This window comes from Leopardus geoffroyi, chromosome B1 (genome assembly GCF_018350155.1).
Source record: "Leopardus geoffroyi isolate Oge1 chromosome B1, O.geoffroyi_Oge1_pat1.0, whole genome shotgun sequence".
NCBI lineage: Eukaryota > Metazoa > Chordata > Mammalia > Carnivora > Felidae > Leopardus > Leopardus geoffroyi.
The window spans coordinates 102,527,368-102,548,079 of record NC_059327.1 but is presented as its reverse complement, the minus strand read 5'-3'; the positions used below and the strand labels follow the sequence as shown (position 1 = coordinate 102,548,079).

The following is a 20,712-nucleotide window of genomic DNA, read 5'->3' as shown; positions in this document are numbered from 1 at the left end:
GAATTAGCAATAGTACACTAAATGGCAGTTCTGCTTATACCTAGAATGTAGGGCAGAATTACTACTCTAACAGAGACTGTGTAGATTACAAAATCATTTTCTGAAACTATCTGTGGAAGGCACTAAAATGTCCCCCACCCTATATATATAGGGTTTATGGCTCCATGGCTTATATATATATGGCTCCATGCCTTAATCCTCGGAATCTGAATATGTGAGCTCCTATTGACAAAAGGGAATTTACAGATATGATCCTGAGATGGGGAGATTACCCTGGATTATCCAGATGAGCCCAATATAATCAACAAGGGTCCTTTAAAAGGGAAAGAGTTAGAGTTGGAGAAGATGTGAGGACAGAAAGCAGAAATTAGACAATGAATTGATTGTGGGCTTTGAAGATGGAGGAAGGGCCCCAGAGCTAAGGAATGCAGGTGTCCTCTAGAAACTGAAACAGAAAAGGAAATGGATTCTCCCCTAGAATTTCCAGAAGGGAATATAGCCCTGCCAACACCTTTATTTTATTCTTTATCTAACACCTTTGTTTTAACCCAATGAGACTGATTTTAGACATATGACCTCTAGAACTATAACTGCGTTATTTTAAGCCACTAACTTTGTGACCTATATAGATATATGTTTGATGTCTACATATTAAAAATTATATACATTTGATCTTTCAGTTTAAAACTTCCAAAAGAAACCAACACCCAAATGACTTCACTGGAAAATCTACCAAACGTATAAAATTTTTATGCCAATTCTACACAAACTCTTACACAATTCAGAACAGAAATGAACACTTCCCAACTCATCTTATGAGGTTAGCATTACTCTGATACCAAAACTGGACAAAAACATTTCAAAAATCAAAACTGCAAGCCAGTTGCCCCGTGAATACAGAAAAAATTTTTCAAAAACATATTAGCAAAACAAGCCCAGCAATATTTTTAAATGATAATACATCATAGCAAAGTGGAATTTATCCCGAGAATGTGAGATTGCTTAACATTGGAAAATCAGTGGATATAATTCACCTTATCAATAGAAAAAAGAAGAAAACTCGCCTCCTTCCACAGACACACCAATCTACAACTATGTATGGAACAATTTCCTCCAAAAAACAATCTCAACATCAAACAAACCTTCAGCACTGCTCCCTAGATTTGATCCCCAGTAAAGGATTTGAACCCCACATTTGACACCCCAACTTTTAAGACCTGTGCTTGAGAGATGTGCTCCCAGGACGTCTAGCTGTGAAAGCCAACAGGGTTGCATCCCCAAGACCCACAAGGCTACAGCGAACTGAGAAACACTTCTTCAAGGGCTCATGTGGACTCACCCATTCCAGGGCCCAGAGTGGAGGCAGCCAATGGAAAGGCACCCAAACTTTCTGTGAAAGAGGCCTATTTGTTGATCTTAAAGCATCGGCATGGAGGGGCAGGGATCTAACTGAACACACACCTAGGGAACTACGGAAGAAATCTCCAAATATGGAGGTCTATGCTCTCCTTCTGCCTCACTCCAGGTCACCAGTAATCCCAGAAAGTCACTTGTACACTCGCGTGGAGCCCCGATTTTTGCTTTGTCACCCAGGGGACACCCTTAGTTCACCTAGCTCTGGTGGATAGCAGGGCTTATGCTCACAGGTCCTCAAGGTCTATAATCAACACAGAAGGAATTCTTACTGGGGACCACCCCCAGGGTACAGTAGAGAGGCAACAGACTGGGGAGCCTAGACTCTGCTGAAGAGGCCTATTAGCTTATCATCACAGCTTCAGCCTGAGTGTTGGAGATGTGAATAAAGTACGCCAAAGAGGGCCGACGAGGCTAAAACAGACTCTAGTCTCTAGCGTAGAGACCCCTCCTCCGGGTTCTTCTTCCTGTTTGCTGTGTGCACAAAAAACCCCACAGATATGGAAGCTGACGACTATAAGTTACCCTCCCCACTTGCATTCGGCACTCAGAACTTTGGAGAAACAGTCTCCTCTGAGCCCACCAGTGTTAAATAAATCTCTGATCCACCAAGATCTCCGAGTGCCGCTTGGTTTTTCCGCCAGTGTTCCAGACTGGTTCCGTAAGGTACTTGGTTCCCTGACCGGGAAACCCAACCGTGCTGGCCCATTGTTGCCACCGGTTTGGGAGAATGGCAAGGTGGTGATGGAGAGAGGGATCGCAAGGGTGAAGGCACGCCCTGCCTGAATTTCGGCAGTCTCCTTCTCGATTGCCTTGGGCCAGCTCTGCTCCATTGGGCCTGCCGGACTCAAAGAGACCTGGTAGGTGAGGACCTGGACCCGACGTCAGAACCGGTAAGGCCGGGGCCCCAAAGAAGTCAGGCCCAACCAAAAAGGTAGAAGGGGACCTGATCAATTCCCGGAGGACTTAATAGGTCTCACAGGTAGAAAATTTTGCAGGAGGGAAGACTGGTGTGTGTGTGTGTGTGTGTGTGTGTGTGTGTGTGTGTGGCTTGGCCAGGCTTGCCAGTCGAGTTCGAGTTTGTGGCTCCACGGACAGGCACCCTTAAAGTCCCCAAAAGTCTATGGAGTCTGAAAGGGCTCTCTTGTGTCGTGGTGAGACTATAAGGTCTAGGGCAGTACCAGATCAGATTCCGAATGCAAGTCACAAAGCTGAGTCTGCTACAGCCAAACCTCACCTAAAGTTTCCCTTGGGAACGCAACCAGAGGAGTATCTGATTAGTCTTCTCATCCAAGGGGATACCCTCCCCTTGTCTGTCTTTGTGACACCAAACACAAGAAAGAAATTAATAATGGGATAAAAACAGAGTAAGCCTACGATTTTAGAGGTCATTCTCAAAAATTTTAAAAAGGGATTTTCAGGCAATTACAGGATGAAAATGACACCCAAGAAGTTAAGGAACTTTTGTGAACTAGAATGGCCCATATTCAATGTAGGATGGCCCCCAGAAGGGACATTAGATTCTCAAATAGTACAGCAGGTTTGGCTAATAGTCACTGGGAACCCAGGCCACTCTGATCAATTTCCATACATCAACTCCTGGCTTGAAATTTCCCAAAATCCCCCGCCTTGGGTGTGATTCATCGTTAGCAAACAGAGCCAGGCAAAGGTTTTAGCCACTTTATCTGGAGGCTCACCCAGGGAGCCAAAGAAGCGACCCACCACTCCTCTAAATTTAAAGGAGATGCAAAGGAAGATATTGTCTTTCCACCTCCTTATGACTTGCCAACCTCCCTCCCTGCTCCCCCTGAGCTTGAAACTCCTCCCCCATCTGTCTCTCTGCCCAGGCTGCAGCCCAGCCTGAGCCCCTGCCTCTGCATTTGGTGCCGCCCATCTCCCCACCCCTCTCAGACCCAGAGAATCCTCCCCCACAGGGGCCAGCAGCCAGAGTGCGCCCCAGACCCAGACCTAACACTCTCCAAATGCCTGCAAGGGAGACAAGAGAGCCTGAAAGATAGAATGAGGACAGAACAGTCCAGCCCAGCCATTCCATGATGTATTATCAACCTTTCTCTACAACTGACCTCTTCAATTGGAAACACAACACTCTATCATACTCTGAAAAGCCACAAGCAATGGTCAACTTGATGGAGTCCCTCTTCCAGACCCACTGACCGACTTGGGAAGATTGCCAACAGTTACTCCACACTGTGTTTAAGAGAGAAGAAAGAAGAAGAATGAGAGAAACACAACAGTACCTAAAAGATCACTTACCTCTGGGGATTAATGACCCTGCTGTCTGGGTTCGAGCTGCTGCACCTGAAGAACGCCCAACATGGGATTTCACCACAGAAGAAGGACAGGCCCACATCCGATGATACCAGGAAGCCCTCCTTCGGGAAGTCCAAGCTGGAGCCAAAAAGCCCATGAACATGACTAAAATATCGTCAGTCACACAGCACCCTGGGCAGTCTTCCGGAGACTACTATGAAAGATTATGTGAAGCATACCGCGTATACACCCCATTTGACCCCGAGGCACCAGAAAGTCAACAGATGGTAAATACCTCTTTTGTGGCACAGGCTGCCCCAGATATCAGAAGAAAACCAGAAGTTGGAGGGCTTTGATGGGATGAATATCGCTCAGCTGATAGAGGTCACCAATAAAGTTTTCATGAACAGAGAAGTCATAGCCAAAAGAGAAGCAGAGAGAAGACTAAAAAAGAAGGCCACCCTTCTCGCAGCAGCAGTAAAACAAACAGATGCCGCTAAGATGGGAAGGTCCCAACCACCAAAAGGGGGAAACCCAGAGCCTCCTTAGCAAGGGACCAATGTGCATGCTGCAAAGAGAAGGACTGGAAGAATGAATGCCTGAATCGGAAGGGGTCCTCAAAACCCAGCCGATATCAGGAGGAACCTCGAGGCGAGAACCTCGTTGGTCTGGCCAGGGTACAATCAGACTGAGGGAGACTGGGCTTTTTCTCTCTTGGCCCCCATGAGCCCACGGTTGAAATGAAGGTAGGGGGCCTAACAATAATTTTCATGGTTGACACTGGGGCTGAATATTCCATTGTTACTTCCCTGGTGGTGCCCTTAAGCTAAAAGACGGCAACCATACTTGGGGCTACTGGGACACAGGCAATGCAGCAGCCCTTGTGTCAGGCTCGACAATGTGAACTTGGGGGTCACAAGGTCCAGCATGAGTTCCTCTACTTACCTGACTGCCCAATTCCTCTCCTGGGCCAGGATCTGCTCTCCAAACTTGGGGCCCAGGTAACTTTTGAACCCACTGGACACACTAGCTTCCAATTAAACCCAAGGCAGAAGGAAACCCTGGTCTTGGCGATTACCCTGCCAAGAAGAAGAATGGAGACTATTCTGCACCCAGGGTTTACCCTGGGATTCAGAATTCAGGTTTACATTCCCCTCTGTATGGGCTGAAGATAACCCACCTGGACTAGCTTGGAGTCGGGCCCCCATCATTGTTGACCTGATCCCTGGAGCTCAAACTCAGAGACAAAGGCAGTACCCCCTTCCACTCAAGGCTAGAATGGGTAAACAAGAGCACCTGACCAAGCTCAGAGAAGCAGGTATTCTAATTGAGTGCCAATGGGCTTGGAATACCCCACTCTTGCCAGTCAAGAAGACAGGAGGAAGAACTGACCAGTACAGGATTTGAGGGCCATTAACAAAGTGACTGTTTCCTTACACCCAGTGGTTCCCAACCCGTATGCTTTCCTCAGCCAAATACCAGGGTCAGCCAGATGGTTTACATGCCTCGACCTAAAGGATGCTTTGTTCTGCCTCCACCTGGCTCCTCAAAGTCAACCATTGTTTGTCTTTGAATGGGCTGAGCCTGTTACAGGCTCCAGATGCAGCTGACCTGGACATGACTTCCCCAAGGTTTCAAGAACTCACCCACTCTTTTTGGGGAAGCACTAGCTGCAGACCTCACCGACTTTCCAAGGGAAACCACAGGGTGTGTCCTCCTCCAATATGTAGATGACCTTCTCCTTGCCAGCAACACCCAAGAAGACTGTATGAAAAGTACCAAGGCCCTCCTGCAGCTCCTGTACTACTCGGGGTATCGGACCTCTTGGAAGAAGGCACAGATTTGTCAGCAACAGGTCCAATACTTAGGCTTCCTCCTTACAAAAGGAAAAAGAGAACTAGGACCAGAAAGGAAGAAAGTTATCACCACACTGCCTCAGCCCCAAACAAAACAAGGCTTGCATGAATTTTTAGGGGCTTCAGGGTTCTGTAGCATTTGGGTTCCCGGATTCTCAGCCATAGTGAGTCCAGACCAGGAGCCCCTCGCATGGACTACAGAGGCAAGGGCCGCTTTCACAGAAATAGAGTTGGCGCTGGGATGAGCCCCAGCCCTGGGTTTGCCTGACATAGAAAGGCCCTTTAACCTCTTCTTACATGAAAAGGACAAAATAGCCCTTGGAGTGCTCACTCAGAGCATGGGGCCTTGGCAATGGCCAATGGCCTACCCGTCAAAAAAAAACTTGATCCTGTGACTAAAGGATGGCCACGGTGCCTCAGAGCGCTGGCAGCCACAGTCCTGCTCATCAAGGAGGCAGACAAACTCACACTGGGACAAATGCTTAATGTTAAGGTCTCACATACAGTCATGTCCCTCATGAGCACCCAAGGATATCGTTTCCTCTCCAATTCTCAGCTGACACAATACCAAGGCCTTCTCTATGAAAACCCAAGGGTCACTCTCAAAACAGTAAGAACACTAAACCCGGCCACCTTCCTTCCCATGGAGGAGGGAGAACCCGACCATGACTGTTCTGAAGTAGTGGATGAAGTCTACACCAGCCGCCCAGACCTCCAAGACTAGGCTATAACAAGCCCGGAGATCACCCTGTTCAGCAATGGGAGCAGCTATTTACAAGAGGGCAGTCAAAGAGCAGGATATGCGGTAACCACAACCACCAAAATTCTGGAAACCAAGGCCTTGCCAGAAAGATGGTCGGCACAATGAGCTGAACTGTACGCCTTAATCCGAGTCCTCATCTTTAGCAAAGGTAAACAAGTTAACATCTACAATGATTCCCGGTATGCCTTTGTTACTGTGCGTGTACACAGGGCCATCTATAAAGAAAGAGGCTTCCTTACTGCTGCAGGGAAAACTATCAAAAACAAGGAAGAAATACTAAAGCTTCTTGAGGCTGTATGGCTGCCAGACAAGGTAGTTATCCTACACTGTAAGGGACATCAGAAAGGAGACGACCCCATAACTCAAGGAAATCACCTGGCTGACAAAACAGCCAGAACGGCCACCTGTGGTGACCCAGGCAAAGCTCCTACCTACTATGACTCTTGTGCCCCAGAGGGAAGACTCCCCTCCCCATACATAAACGAAGAAAGAAGTTGGGCCTCAACAGAAGGGGGCACACTAAGCAAAAAGGGATGGTGGGTCATGCCAAATGGACACATCTTTGTCCCGTCATCTATGGGAAAACACATAGTGAAGAAATATCACCAACTCACGCACCTAGGGAAAACTACACTAGAAGCCCTCCTCAAAAAGAACTACTATATCAGCCAGCTGCCAGCATTATGCTGAGCTGTCAGTGAATAATGTGTAATGTGTGCCAAAAACAATGCTTGGTCTGCCCCACAGCCCCCACCTGGCACACAAAAGATGGGGGCTGCCCCTTTCAAAGACTTAGAGGTGGACTTCACTGACATGCAACCAAATAAAGGGTTCAGATACCTTCTTGTAATAATCGGCACATATTCGGGATGGGTCAAAGCATTCCCGACCAGAACAGAACAAAGGCGCGAGATGGCCAAAGCCCTTCTATGGGAGATTGTGCCTCGGTTTGGTCTATCTTTAACCATACACAGTGATAACGGACCTGCATTTGTGGCAGACATTATACAAACCCTGACAAAGTCCCTCAACATTACCTGGAAACTACACACTGCTTACCGACCCCAGAGCTCAGGGAAAGTAGAACGGATGAATAGCACCCTCAAGGAAACCCTGGCTAAATTCCACCAAGAGACTAATCTCCCATGGCCAGATTTACTACCGCTGGCCCTCCTGCGTGTCCGATGCATGCCTGGGGCACTGAGATTCTCCCCTTTTGAGTTATTATATGGGTGACCCCCCTCCATGTTTAGGAAAACTCCCAGGAGACCTACACCAGCTTGGAGACAAGGGAATAAGAGAACAGCTCCAGACCTTGGGGGCAGTCCTAAATAAATTACAGAGATACACCATAGAGAGGGCCCCAATTTCCTTAGGGACCCCTGTTTACCCCTTTCAGCCAGGAGACTCTGGGTGGGTTAAAGATTGGAAGAGGGAACCTCTTAGACCACAGTGGACAGGGCCTCATACTGTTATTTTAACAATTCCTACAGCCTACAGGCTGTACAGGTGATACTCCTACAGGTATCATCCCATGGGTCCATCGCTCCAGAGTTAAGAAGGCCAACTCAGAAGAACCCACAACCTGGCAAAGTGATCCAGATCCAATCAACCTGCTTAAACTGACCCTCAAAGGGGAAACTGGCCCCTGAGACCTCCAGCCCTGCTCCAGCCACACCCCGGAAGCTGGCTGGCCTGCACACGGCAGAAGCTTGAGAAATCAATGCATGAACCTAGCCCAGGGGTTTGGATGCAGCTCTGCCAGCCCTTGCCCCTTACTGGTGTAATAGCCCTAATCTTACTTCTTACTGTTTGGGCTGATAGAGACTACATCAACAAGCTAGACGTGGGACAAAAGATGCATACTGGGTCTTACATACCTCCTCTGGATGGGAGGATTATTAAGTATTTCCTGTATATTATGATAACTTCTCTCACCCTTACAACTGCCGCTTACCTACTTTGCCCCCAGGATTGTTATATGACAATAATGGGGTCAAGGGCGTTCAGCGCCTTCACCTCCCTCCACAAAGATTGCTTCAAGGGAAAAACACCCACTCTCTGTCAGTCACCCGGTGCCCCAAGGACTAAGTATTGGACCATAACGATAACCCAAAATGTCAGGAACCCACATCACAACAAGGGCCTCCAGAGAGGAAAGCAAGCTTGCTACACTTACCTTCCTCAATGGGGGATCTCAGACAGGGGAGGAGTGCAAGACAGGGCCCTTCAAAAAGTTATATAAGATACCCAGGATAGGGTAATACAAGCCATAAAGGTGACCACTCCCCTGGCAGCCTACCAAGGTTTGAACCTTTCAGCCGTCAATCAGATGCTTACCAATTCCCCATTCCAGCATTGGGCCAACACTACTCTAGAAGTCCTCCATAAAATAGATAATCACACCCAAACCTGCTGGATGTGCTTGCCCCTCAGCCAGAGGGCTTACTTAGCCATTCCCATCCCTTTGACCTGGGAAGCTCCTGAAAATCTCAAAACCAACACCTCTGTCTTAATTGGACCCCTGGCCACTGGGATCTTTCTCACAAATGCCAACAATCTAGTCTGTACAGTCCCTGAAGGTATGAACAGTACCTCTCTATGCAGAAGAAATATAACCTTAAAGAGGAATGCAACCCTCTGTGTTCTAATTCAGCCTACCAATGCTTAGAGGCCAACTGGACTCAGATATGTTATTCCAACTTCCTAACTCCAGAGATATCCGTATACACTGTAGATCAGCTCCTAACAGCCTTTAGCCCCAAGTCCCAGGCTAAACAGACAGTCCTGCTACCCGTTCTGATAGTAGCAGGAATTGCAACAGGAATAGAAACCACAATAGGAGACATAGGTTCATCTGTAGGACTATACCACAGACTATCTCAAGAGATAAATGAAGACGTGGAATGGGTGGCAGATTCTCTGGTAACCTTACAAAGCCAAATAAACTCTCTTTGGAGGGCGGCAGTGACCCTCCAAAATAGGCAAGTCCCTCTATCTCCTCACCTCAGAAAAAGGAGGGACTTGCATCTTTCTGAGGGAGGAATGTTGCTATTTCGTAAACCAGTCAGGAATAGTTACAACTAAGGTTAAGGAACCCAAGGAAAGAATTCAACGTAGACAATAGGAAAGTATCAATCAATGGAAAGGATGGGATCTCACGGATTGGGCATCCTGGCTTCCTGCTCTGGCAGGGCCCCTCCTCTCCATAATTTTACTTGTATCCAGCAGCCCCTGTATACTGAATGCCCTGGTATGTTTTACTGAAAACACTTTGGTGTTGCTCACCAAACTACTGCATGTATGTTAGCCTTCCGAGAGTACCAACCTGTAAAACTGAAAGGTGATGCCTTCTAAAAGTTTTTTTAAAAGGCATCAAAGGGGGGAATGTTGGAGAAGTGAATAAAGTACGCCAAAGATGGCCGACGAGGCTAAAACAGACTCTGGTCTCTAGTGTAGAGACCCCTCCTCTGGGTTCTTCTTCCTTTGTTTGCTGTGTGCACAAAAACCCCCACAGATATGGAAGCTGACGACTATAAATTACCCTCCCCACTTGCACTCGGCGCTCAGACCTTTGGAGAAACAGTCTCCTCTGAGCCCACTGGTGTTAAATAAATCTCTGATCCACCAAGATCTCCGAGTGCCGTTAGGTTTTTCTGGCAGCATTCCAGCCTGGTTCTGCAACATGAGAGCAGGTTTGCAAATGAACACACATCCTAAAGGCTGACTGTAATCCTCTCCAAAGACCAGTCTTCTCATTCTCCCCTTGTGTGACCCAGATCGCCAGTGTCCCTCAGAGAGGAGTTGCACACGTGTCTGGTGCCTGCTTTTAAGGCTGCCACCCAGGAGACACCCCTTGGTAACCTGGCTCTAGGGACCAGCAGGGCTTGCATTCGTGGGTCCCAGGAGACTGGGACAAAGGGAGCAATGGTGCATGACTGGCTACCACACCCAAACGCAGAGACACTAGACCGAAACACACCCCCAGGCTTTTTGTTAAAGAAGCCTATTTGCTTGTCTTGGAGCTTCAGCCTGAGGGGCAGGCTTCTGGTTTAACACACACCTAGGGGCCTGCTGAAGTGCTCTCCAGTGACAGAGGCCAATGGGCACTATCATTGCAGCTCCCCTGCCTTGCTGTGGTTCACTGGGACTCCTGGATGGGAGCTTGTGCACTCGTCTGATTTTTACAGCTGCCACCCAGGGGACACCTCCCAATTACCTGGTTCTAGTAGTCGGCATGGCTTGTGCTCATGGCTGAAGGGCTGTTACAAATGGTGAAGTAGTTCTTACCCAGCCACCCACCCCAGGGCATAGCACAGAGACAGCAGAGTGAATAGTGCCCAGTCTTTCTGTGAAAGAAGCCTATTAGCTTATCTTCATAGCCGGGGCCTAACAAGTAGGATTCTCTCTTTTTTTTTTTTTTTTTTTTTTTTTTTTTAATTCATGTTTGAGAGACAGAGAAACAGAATATGAGCAGGGGAGGGGCAGAGAGAGAGGGAGACACAGAATCCCAAGCAGGCTCCAGGCTCCGAGCTGTCAGCACAGCGCCCAATGCTGGGCCCCGTGCAGGGCTCGAACTCAGGAGCCGTGAGATCATGACCTGAGCCACTTAACTGGCTGAGCCACGCAGGCGCCCCATAAGGGGTAGGATTCTAATCAAAAATACACCTAGAGGCTGACTAAAATTCTCTCCACAAACCAGGGAGGCTGGCAGGTGCCATCTTCATTCCCTCCCTTGCCCCACTCCATGTTCCTGGTGTCCAAGAAAGGAGTTTGTGTAGATGTATGGTGCACCGGCTTTTGTGACTACTGCCAGAGGACACATCCCTTGATAGCCTGGCTCTGGAGGCCTGGAGGGCTCTGTTCACCAGTTCAGTGAGAGTGTACCAAACTAAGAAACAGTTCTTAACTGGCCATCACTCTAGGACTTAGTGTAGAGAAAGCAAACAGAAATGCCCATCTCTCACTCTTCCCCTAAAAAGGGGATTTTTACATGCTTTAAAAGCTTCTACCTGAGAATCTGGATTCCAATTAGCCTGAATCTAGGTAATGACTGAGATTCACCCCCACCACCCTTTAGGACCCTAAATGGTCTTGGTGCACCTTCAACTCCTGGGAGCCACTAAGAATAAAAGTAGGCTGCTTGAACAATTACAAAGATTTGAGAGACAAGTCCATATTCATTGCAGAATTATTGACAAATTGCGAAGACACGGAAGCAACCTAATTTCCATCAGTGGATGAATGGATAAAGAAAATGTGATATATATAGACAGCACACTATTATTCAGCCATAGAAAAGAAGGAAATCTTGTCATCGGTGACAACATAAATGAAACTTGAGGACATTATGCTAAGTGAAATAAGTCAGAGAAAAGATAAATACTCTATGACTTCTATGACATGTGGAATCCAAAAAATGACAACAAAAAAACAAAGTTATGGAAAAAGAGATCAGATTTGTGGTTACCAGAGGTGGGGAATGGGGAACGGGATAATTGGGTGAAAGTGGTCAAAAGGTACACACTTCTAGTTATAAGATATGTAAGTACTGGGGATATAATGTACAACACTTAACACTGTGTGATCTCACATATTTGAAAGTTAAGAGATCCTAAGAATTATCATCAAGGAGAAAACTTTTTTTTCATTTATATGAGATGATGGATGTTAGCTAAATGTATTATGGTAATCCTTTTGCAATATATATGTAAGTCAACTCATTATGCTGTATACTTTAAACTTACACAGTGATGTATGTCAATTATATCCGAATAAAACTGGAAAAAAAATATGTAGGCAATTGATTCTCAACTTGGCTCTGCTTCAGAATTGCTTATGGAAAAAAAAAAAGCAATGTTATATGTACATATAATTTTTAAGGCTCCATGGTTATTCTGATTAGCAGCCAAGGTTATAACAAGAACAAATTACTACTTAAAAATTTTCAAAGGGAGAGCAGTCCATTTATAAAAATGTCTTATTATTAGCAATCACATGCTTTAAAAAAATGCTTACCTAAGGGTGTCAGTGCAAAAAACGAAACTGACACCAATTCAAGAAGCAGTTTGAAAGCAGAAAACTGAAAGGTAAATATTATAAGAAAGAAAGAAACTGCTTCTTTCTAACAGATGTTGCCTGCTTTTTTATCTCAAAGAAGGTAGCAGATGAAAATAGGAAAAACAAGTTAATAATAGGAAAGAGAAAAGTATGCTCTGAATTTTTAGGTTGTTTTATTTTATTTTAATTTTTAGGCTGTTTTAAAATAGCTTTTCTACTAAGCAACTAGCATCCTAAGCATCACCTTAACTGATGCTATATATGCTATAAATCAATCAGAGACCCCTTAACCTCTCTCTCGTTCCACATGCAGAGGGATGCAGCTGCAATTCACGTTTATCACCCAAAAGTCAACTGCAAATTCAGCTGTCAGGTGACACCATTGCCAATGACTAGCTTAGAAAAAGATATCATTGTTAATGGTATTACGCTCAGTGAAACAAGTCAGAGAGAGAAAGACAAATACCATATCATTTCACTCATATGTGGAATCTAAAAAACAAATGAATAAACAAAGAAACAAAAAGCAGCACCAGACCTTAAGTACAGAGAACAAACTGATGGTTACCAGAAAGGAGAAGGACAAAGGGATGGGCAAAACGGGTGAAGGGGAGAGGGAGATACAGACTTCCAGTGATGGAATGAAGAAGTCATAGGAATAAAAGGAACAGCATAGGGAATATAGTCATTGGTTTTGTAATAGCGTTCTATGCTAACAGTAGTAGCTACATGTGTGGTGAGCACAGCACGACCTGTAGAGCTGCTGAATCACCATGTTGTACACCTAAAACTAATGTAACATTGTACCAACCATACTCAAATAAAAATGATTTTTAAAAAATTTTTCTGAACACATACAGATAATTCAGGAGGAAGGAAATGTTTATTTTTCATTAATCTTTTGAATGCAATCTTTTGAATTAAACCAGGTTTAATTTAGTAGCAAACTTGATTAGTAACACTTCCAGGAGTTCATAATTTCAAAGCTAGAGTTCCGATTAAGGAAATACGGTTATCAATTTAATATAAATGAAGTTTTTTAAAAAGGCTAAAAGCAGTCTCATCTTTTAAAAGAAAGTATAAATGACACAGACTTTAGACTTTAGTAACATAAGTACACTTCAGTACTATAATAAACAAAGAGAAAGATCTTAACTGAATATCAGAAAGAAGCACCACTATTTTTCTTCTGCAACATGTATGTTTTGGTCATTAGCATACTAGTATGAATAAGGCAATGTGTCAAGCACCGGCATACAGAAAGTGCAGCGAGATGTGAAGGAAGGTCATAGCGGCGGTGGCAGGCACGGCACAGGAATCTCTTTCCAGCTGGTACCTCAGTCATCTTCTCCCCCACACAGCAGCAAGAGGGCTTTCTTATAGTCCCCAGACGTATCACCCTGAAACCCAAATGTACTCCGTTAAGCTCTGTGAGTCACAGAAGTCTCCGAAAATAAAAAACTAAATGTCTGGCAAAAAGTTTTATTCATGTGACTTTTCTCTCAAGTGGATAATCTCTGTGTATGTGACTTTCACATCAGGAATGTTATACCAGGAGTTTCCTACCAATGTAACATATGTTTAATTTCTAATTGCACCCCTTAAAGGCACAGCTCTAAGACAATGAAGTACGCTCTTCTTCAGTTAGTAATACAGAGAAAAGGAAGATTTTACAATGATATTCAAATCAAGGTTTCTAAACCTCTAAGTTTCTATCATATACTATGTGTCTGGCTAAGGGAAGCAATCCTGGGACTGTGTGGCTGTTATGTTTTTGCTTCAAAGACAGGGGAGCAGGATAAGCTTTACCTCTGCTTATTTCATATACAGATATGTAGGATAAATTAATCTTTCAAGCTCAGAGTGCATGCAAGAACTCTCCAGTGTCCTTCAACCCAGCCACACCACACACACACACACACACACACACAAAGTTCAAAGCTTGCTCAGTTGAGATCCTGCTTTGCATATGGCCCACTTTCCCCTTTATTAAAAGAAAGAAAGAAGAGAGAGTGAAAAGAGAGAAAGGAAAGAAAGTCAAAAGGCCTTAAGCCAACTTTAAATTTAGGCCACAGTCTCCCTTGCTTTTAAAGAGACAAAAATGATAGTAATACTCAAGCTCTTTACTTATTTCTGATATAACCTGGTTGGTTCTTTCCTGAACTATGAACCAATACCACAGACAAGCTGATAACAGACAATAAAGAAAGGAAAGTCTGATATGGGAGGAAGGAGGAACTAATAAAGACAGCTGGAACTGATAAAAGAGAGAAAGAACAAACACCTTATCATCAGGGGCAGGGGTTGGGTTTGTTGAGTCATCTGTCACCACTACTAAATAATGCTGCTAGGCTCAACAAAAAGCCTCAAGCCTTACCAAGGGCCAACTTTCACTTGGGAGCCATCATCCGGACTTTAGGAAACATTATGCCAAGTTTCGTAAGTCATAGCTCTAATCACACGACTAAAATTGTAAACTTTAACCAAGAACTGGGTTCTCTCATCCATGTCTTACCTGCTATCTATTGGTCTGCTCTGGATTTCTGAACATAAGTTAAAGAAAGATTCTACTACCTTAATCATGGAATAAAGAGAGGTGGCAAAATTCTTCCGGAACTCCTTCCTAATGTTAAACAAATCAATCTCGCTCCTGGACACCACGACTCTGATGAGGGTATGATCATCTGTCCCAGCCCCCTTTAATAAGGAAAGAGAGGCACATTGTTTAAAAGTGTCAAATATGGCATCAAACTCTCCTGAGTTAGGATGAATCAATAAAGTAAAACAATTTGGTAGCATGTTTTAAGGGGAATAAAAAAACCCAAAGTCTATCATTTAAATCATAATAATATGCAAAGATAACTAGAAAGATAAATTAATTAGATGGAAGATTCCAGGTATGCACTTACCTTCATAGCATAGTAGAGGGTTTCTGCAAGGTAGGCAGGTATGCTTCGAATAGATTTCACTAAGAAAATAAATAATACAACGGTCAGATGCTATTCTGATAGGAAAAGAATTAAGTAATTAAAAACCAACAGTTGCTTCATGCTTATTGCTCTACTTATTTACAAATATAAAAGTAACATAGGTTAAAAAACTGCTCATTTGCAAGCTGATCTGATCTCCTTATTCGCCAAGTATTTTCTTAGCAACTGGGTTGAGATTTACTTAAAGTTCTGAGTTCTACATAGAAAGGTGTGTAGGACAGGGCACGTGAGTTTTTCAACTCCCCTTTGTTCTATGAGTACCTGTCTGCTATCACAGTTTGGGTGGCCTGGGCTATTACCCACAACTTTCTTCATCTTCAATAAATATACAGGCACCCTAGAAGTTTTAAATCCAACACATTCAAGCAAACAAAACAAGGTAACCACTCTATCTAATCTTCGACAAATCTTAGACTATCTTTCTATAGTCTTAACCTAGGTATTCTCTCCATATTCTTTAATATCCATGATTTACATAGAGCAGCATGAGACTTACCCAATTCAGTAGAAACACCCAGATAAACGGATAAGAGAAAAAGAGTATCTTCCCTGAACATATATGTATCTACTCTGTTTCAGGGCTGCTCAGACTTCAGTTGGCTCAACTTCAGAAACTATCCATATGAAAATTTCTTAATATACAGAAATAACGATCCATGAATTGGGGGTGGTGGAGTTATTCTCTCTTTTCCAACGCTTAAACAAAACAGCCACCAGTAACTAAAAATGTCATTATGTCAAATCTATTGTAATTATGAAGGGGCTGTCTAAAAGTTTTCTTTTAAAATTCATTAACTGCGGAAGTCAAATCAAAGGCTACTATTAGTGGTGGTTCATGAACGTCATTAGCTTATTCTCCAGACAACAGCACAGAACTTGAGATCAATGCCAAATACTCAGAACAAATAGCAGACAGGTTAACTCCAAACCCATATGAAAACTAGGGCCACTGGGAGCTCACAAACTAGATTCTCCCTGGATTTAGAGAGTATATACAAACTCAGTTCTTCAATGTTCCTAGATCATTCTGAATATTTAGCTGAAACCAATTTCTAAATTAATTTGAAAATAACCATTATTATATCTTCCATCATACAAAAGATACTTTTTCTAACTCAGATTCCAATTTCTCAGTCAGCCTCAAAGTTGTGAGGACAGTATTCAAAAGAATACAAAAATTCCACAAGAATCTCAAATATTTAAAAGCCTCTGAGATAATGCTCACACTTCAGATTCATAATAAAATAGTAATATTTTTAATGCAGCTTCAAAATGACTTTCAAACAATTGTTTCAGTATTTCCATGGGATTAGATGAACTAACCAGATTAATTCATTTCCAACATCAAAACAGACTTTGAATTGGAAATTGAGGAGTTTGCTTCACCCAAATATCATAAGACCTTCTTTTCATAAAGAAAGAAGTGGTTCCTTTCAGATACACCTTCAATTGAATAAATGCTTTAGCTCTTAACACCATAAATTTTATATACATTGTAAAACTACCTACCAACAGCAAGGAGTAGTTGCTCCAAATTACCAGAAGTCTCTCGGTCAATAGTTTCCTCAATTTGGAATCCTGATATAGTCATGTATTTATCAAACACTATAAGAAAGGAAAATAATTTCTTAATCATGTAAAGGAAAGAAGGTATTTACTCTAAGCATGTATTGTCCTACTGAACACAAATCTCCCCTTTTTCCTTGCTGACAGAACCTGGACTTTGTTGTAGAGCCTCAATATGGCAAGCCCTCAACAACGGATTATAAATGTTCTTTGTTCACTGATTTTCTGGCCTCTACTTACTAGTTACAACCAATGAGACCGAAAGGTAAATCTGCTGGAGAGGATTCTGAGAAATTTTTCTTTCCTTATTAAAAAGTGATAAACAGGGGCCCCTGGGTGGCTCAGTTGGTTAAACATCCAACTTCGGCTCAGGTCATGATCTCATCGTTCATGAGTTCGAGCCCCACGTCAGGCTCTGTGCTGAGAGCTCAGAGCCCACTTCAGATCCTCAGTCCTCTCTCTCTCTGCCCCTCCCCTGCTCGTGCTCTGCTCATGCTTTCTGTCTCTAAAAAATAAACATTGAAAAAAGAAATTTGTTTTAAGTGATAAACAGGTATGATTGGTTTGTCCCTTTCTTCTTGCTATTAAAGTGGTTGATAAATTTGGAGCTTCAGTAGCCATCCTGTGACAATGAGGTACAGAGCATGAGAAAGAAAACCCCAAAATACCAAGGACAGTGGTGCAGAAACACAAAAAGAGCCCAGGTCTTGCCAAATCAGCCAAGGAATGCTACCTATAGAAAAGCCAATTTTTAAAGCCCCGATTAGTAAGGCCACTGAACTCATTCCCACTTGATACCACAAGAACTAATGAATGTCTAGAGATGAGGTCATGCATCCCACTACTTAGGAGGAAATACTGAAGTGAACCACACACAGCTCAGTGATTTGTGACAATGAGAGTGACAATCTAGAGGCCTAGCTCCCTCCTCACCCTCTGATTGCAAAGGGGGAACTAAGGATCTCTAGTTCTGTAAACACAAGAGCAGCAAAGAGAATTGTGAGATTTCTCATGGCTACCAAAAGGAAGAAATACAAAAACTGATTGACTCAGTGTCTGTTAAACAGTACATATTTTGGCACACTGGCTCCTGTACTTTCAAAATTAACCAAAGTACCAGCAGCATACACAATTTTTTTTCACTCACCCCTTCTCAAATGAGACACACTTCGTGTTCCAAAGATGGTGATAAACTTTTCTTCATCTGTCCCCCATTTCAGTTCTCCAGCTTGAAACAAAGCCTGTGAAAATTTCAACCTCAATTAGTATATTGTCCCTCCATTTCCAGGTTCTGAATCATACCTGTGTTTTATTCCCTGTACATTAATGTGCCCGATTCACCATCTTACACTTTTCATTTCTGTTTCCTAAACTCAATGAGGTGAGTATGGAGCTACTTTGGAGCTTGCCACTGAACTGTGCCACAGATTAGTGAGTCAAAGGAATAAAGCACAACAATGGGGCAAGGTTAAACGGTCTCAAAATGTCTACCATGCTGTGTCTTTCAGGGGCAATGGTGTGGTTGGCAGAAATTTCTAATCACTTCACTCTTGACACATCCACTTACAGACTGGGAAAGAATTTAACTAGAAGCTAAATGGTCTACATTTTCTGTTTTGCTTACTCAGCAGCTATTCAGGAACACATGATAAAAAAATAAACTCCATATTTTCCCTTTTCAACTGCAGTTTAACCAAAATTAGCTACAAAGAGCTTTCACATTTCTAAAAGATCACAATGGGGGTGGGGGGTGAGCCTGGGTTGCTCATTCAGTTAAGTGTTCAACTCTTGAATTCAGCTCAGGTCATGATCTCAGCATTCGTGGGTTCAAGCCCCAGGTCGGGCTCTGCACTGAAAGCGTGGGGCCTGCTTGGGATTCTCTGTCTCTCTCTCTCTCTCTCAAAAATAAACAAATGCACATTTAAAAAATAAAATAAAAATAAAAGATCACAATGACTTTTTAAAAGGTTGGGGGTAGATCACAACACTTGGCATACAGCAGGCAATTAACATATACTTGTTGAATAGTTTGTCTGGATTTACTTCTTAAATGGAGACTATATGGTTTTTAGTATTCATATAATTGCTAAAAAAAAATAAAATAAAATTATATATAAACATCATCATTAAACCTGATCCCACTTATTGAGATGTGGATAATTTATTAAAACCCAATGCATGAATCTTTAAAATGTCTATACTACCCTTTTATTCATTTCCAGGTAAGTATACCTATTAAGCCAAGACAAATGCAATTTGCTGAGCCTTCAGCTGCCTTTATGCTCACAAGTGGCATACCACATAAGGACAGAAGGTGATGAGATCACAGCACGTGTTTAAATGTAGAAATTTCGATCATAGTGTGTTTAAAAATGTAGATTATGGTGAGATAGATCTAGTTTTTGTTACCTTTCCAGGAAATTTTAAAAAATGAGTCACATCTTTACACTCAATTTTGAAAATGATTTATTTTAATGATAAAAATAAATAATACCAATCCTGGTCATGCGAGCATGTTCTTCAGAACTGAAAAGAGTTACAACGAAAGTTGTGCAAGTATCTAAATTTTAGAACTACATCATGGTGTTATAGACCTGTCTTAAAATAACTTTTAAACCTAATTACAAAAATAACACAGGTTCACTGAGAAATTTTATATAACAAAAGAAAAAAAAACAAATAAAAAAAATTACCATGAATGCCAATATCCTAAAGATATCGGTTACTACCTCTACAACGTTTTCTACACATAGATAAGATATACATACACATTGACACCTAAAAGAGGGGGTGCATTCTACACAATCCTGCAAGTATTACTGAAGTACTCCTTTCTGAACAACTATTCCATATTTCTAGAAATTTTCTCTAGCAGGCATGGCAGAGTTAGGCCTGTAATATGGAAATCATTTGCAAAATGGCTATTTAAAATCTCTTGGAGTGCCTGGGTGGCTCAGTCGATAAAGTGTCCGACTTCAGCTCAGGTCATGATCTCACAGTTTGTGAGTTTGAGCCTCACATCAGGCCCTGTGCTGACAACCCAGAGCCTGGAGCCTGTTTCGGATTCTGTGTGCCCTTCTCTCTCTGCTCTTCCCCTTCTCACACTCTGTCTCTCTCTCTCTCAAAAATAAGTAACATTAAAAAAAAATAACTAGAATCTCTTAATTTTCTTAAAAGAATTATGTTTTAGATCAATACATATTCTAAAACTACTGAGTAAATCATATGCAGTAATAATAATCTTCACATGGAATAATGATTTTAAAAAAAGTTTTTTTAATGTTTATTTATGTTTGAGAGAGAAAGAGAGAGAGAGAGCACAAGCAGAGAAGGGGCAGAGAGAGAGAGAGGGAGACACAGAATCCGAAGCAGGGTCCAGGCTCCAAGCTGTCAGCATTAGAGCCCAACGCAGGGCTCGAAGTCAGGAGCCATGAGATCATGACCTGAGCTGAAGTCAGACGCTCTACTGACTGAGCCACCCAGGCGCCCTGGAACAAAGATTTTTTTTAAAGTTTTGGTTTTGTCTTGTTTGAATGTAAGAGTCCTTTCTTCTAAATGAGGATGGCAAATATCCACGGAGCTGCTCTGGATGAAGGACCCTCACACCTTTTCATCCTCCCCTCTTCCCTCAGAGTGGGCTTTACAGTTTAGCTCAGTTTGATAACCCCTGGTTCAGTGCAAAGGTTTTAGAGTCAAAAAGATTTGGTCCTTGTCCTTATCTGTGAGATCTTAGATGAGTTATTTAATCTCTTTTTGAGTCTCAGTGTTTTCACCTACAGAGTAGGAATAATAT

General features: G+C 43.0%; 1 protein-coding gene across 1 annotated transcript in view; it reads right to left on the bottom strand.

The window, feature by feature from the left end:
- Positions 1-13,227: 13,227 nt before the first annotated feature.
- The window catches only part of ANXA5 (annexin A5), a 30,659-nt gene continuing 23,174 nt past the window's right edge, over positions 13,228-20,712 (bottom strand). Inside the window, exons 9-13 of the mRNA XM_045468641.1 lie at positions 18,067-18,160; positions 16,863-16,958; positions 15,273-15,331; positions 14,938-15,060; positions 13,228-13,763 (exon numbers count right to left, since the gene is read on the bottom strand). Of these exons, the coding sequence (XP_045324597.1) occupies positions 13,701-13,763; positions 14,938-15,060; positions 15,273-15,331; positions 16,863-16,958; positions 18,067-18,160 (435 nt within the window). The 3' untranslated portion in view covers positions 13,228-13,700. The remainder of the gene's footprint in view (positions 13,764-14,937; positions 15,061-15,272; positions 15,332-16,862; positions 16,959-18,066; positions 18,161-20,712) is intronic.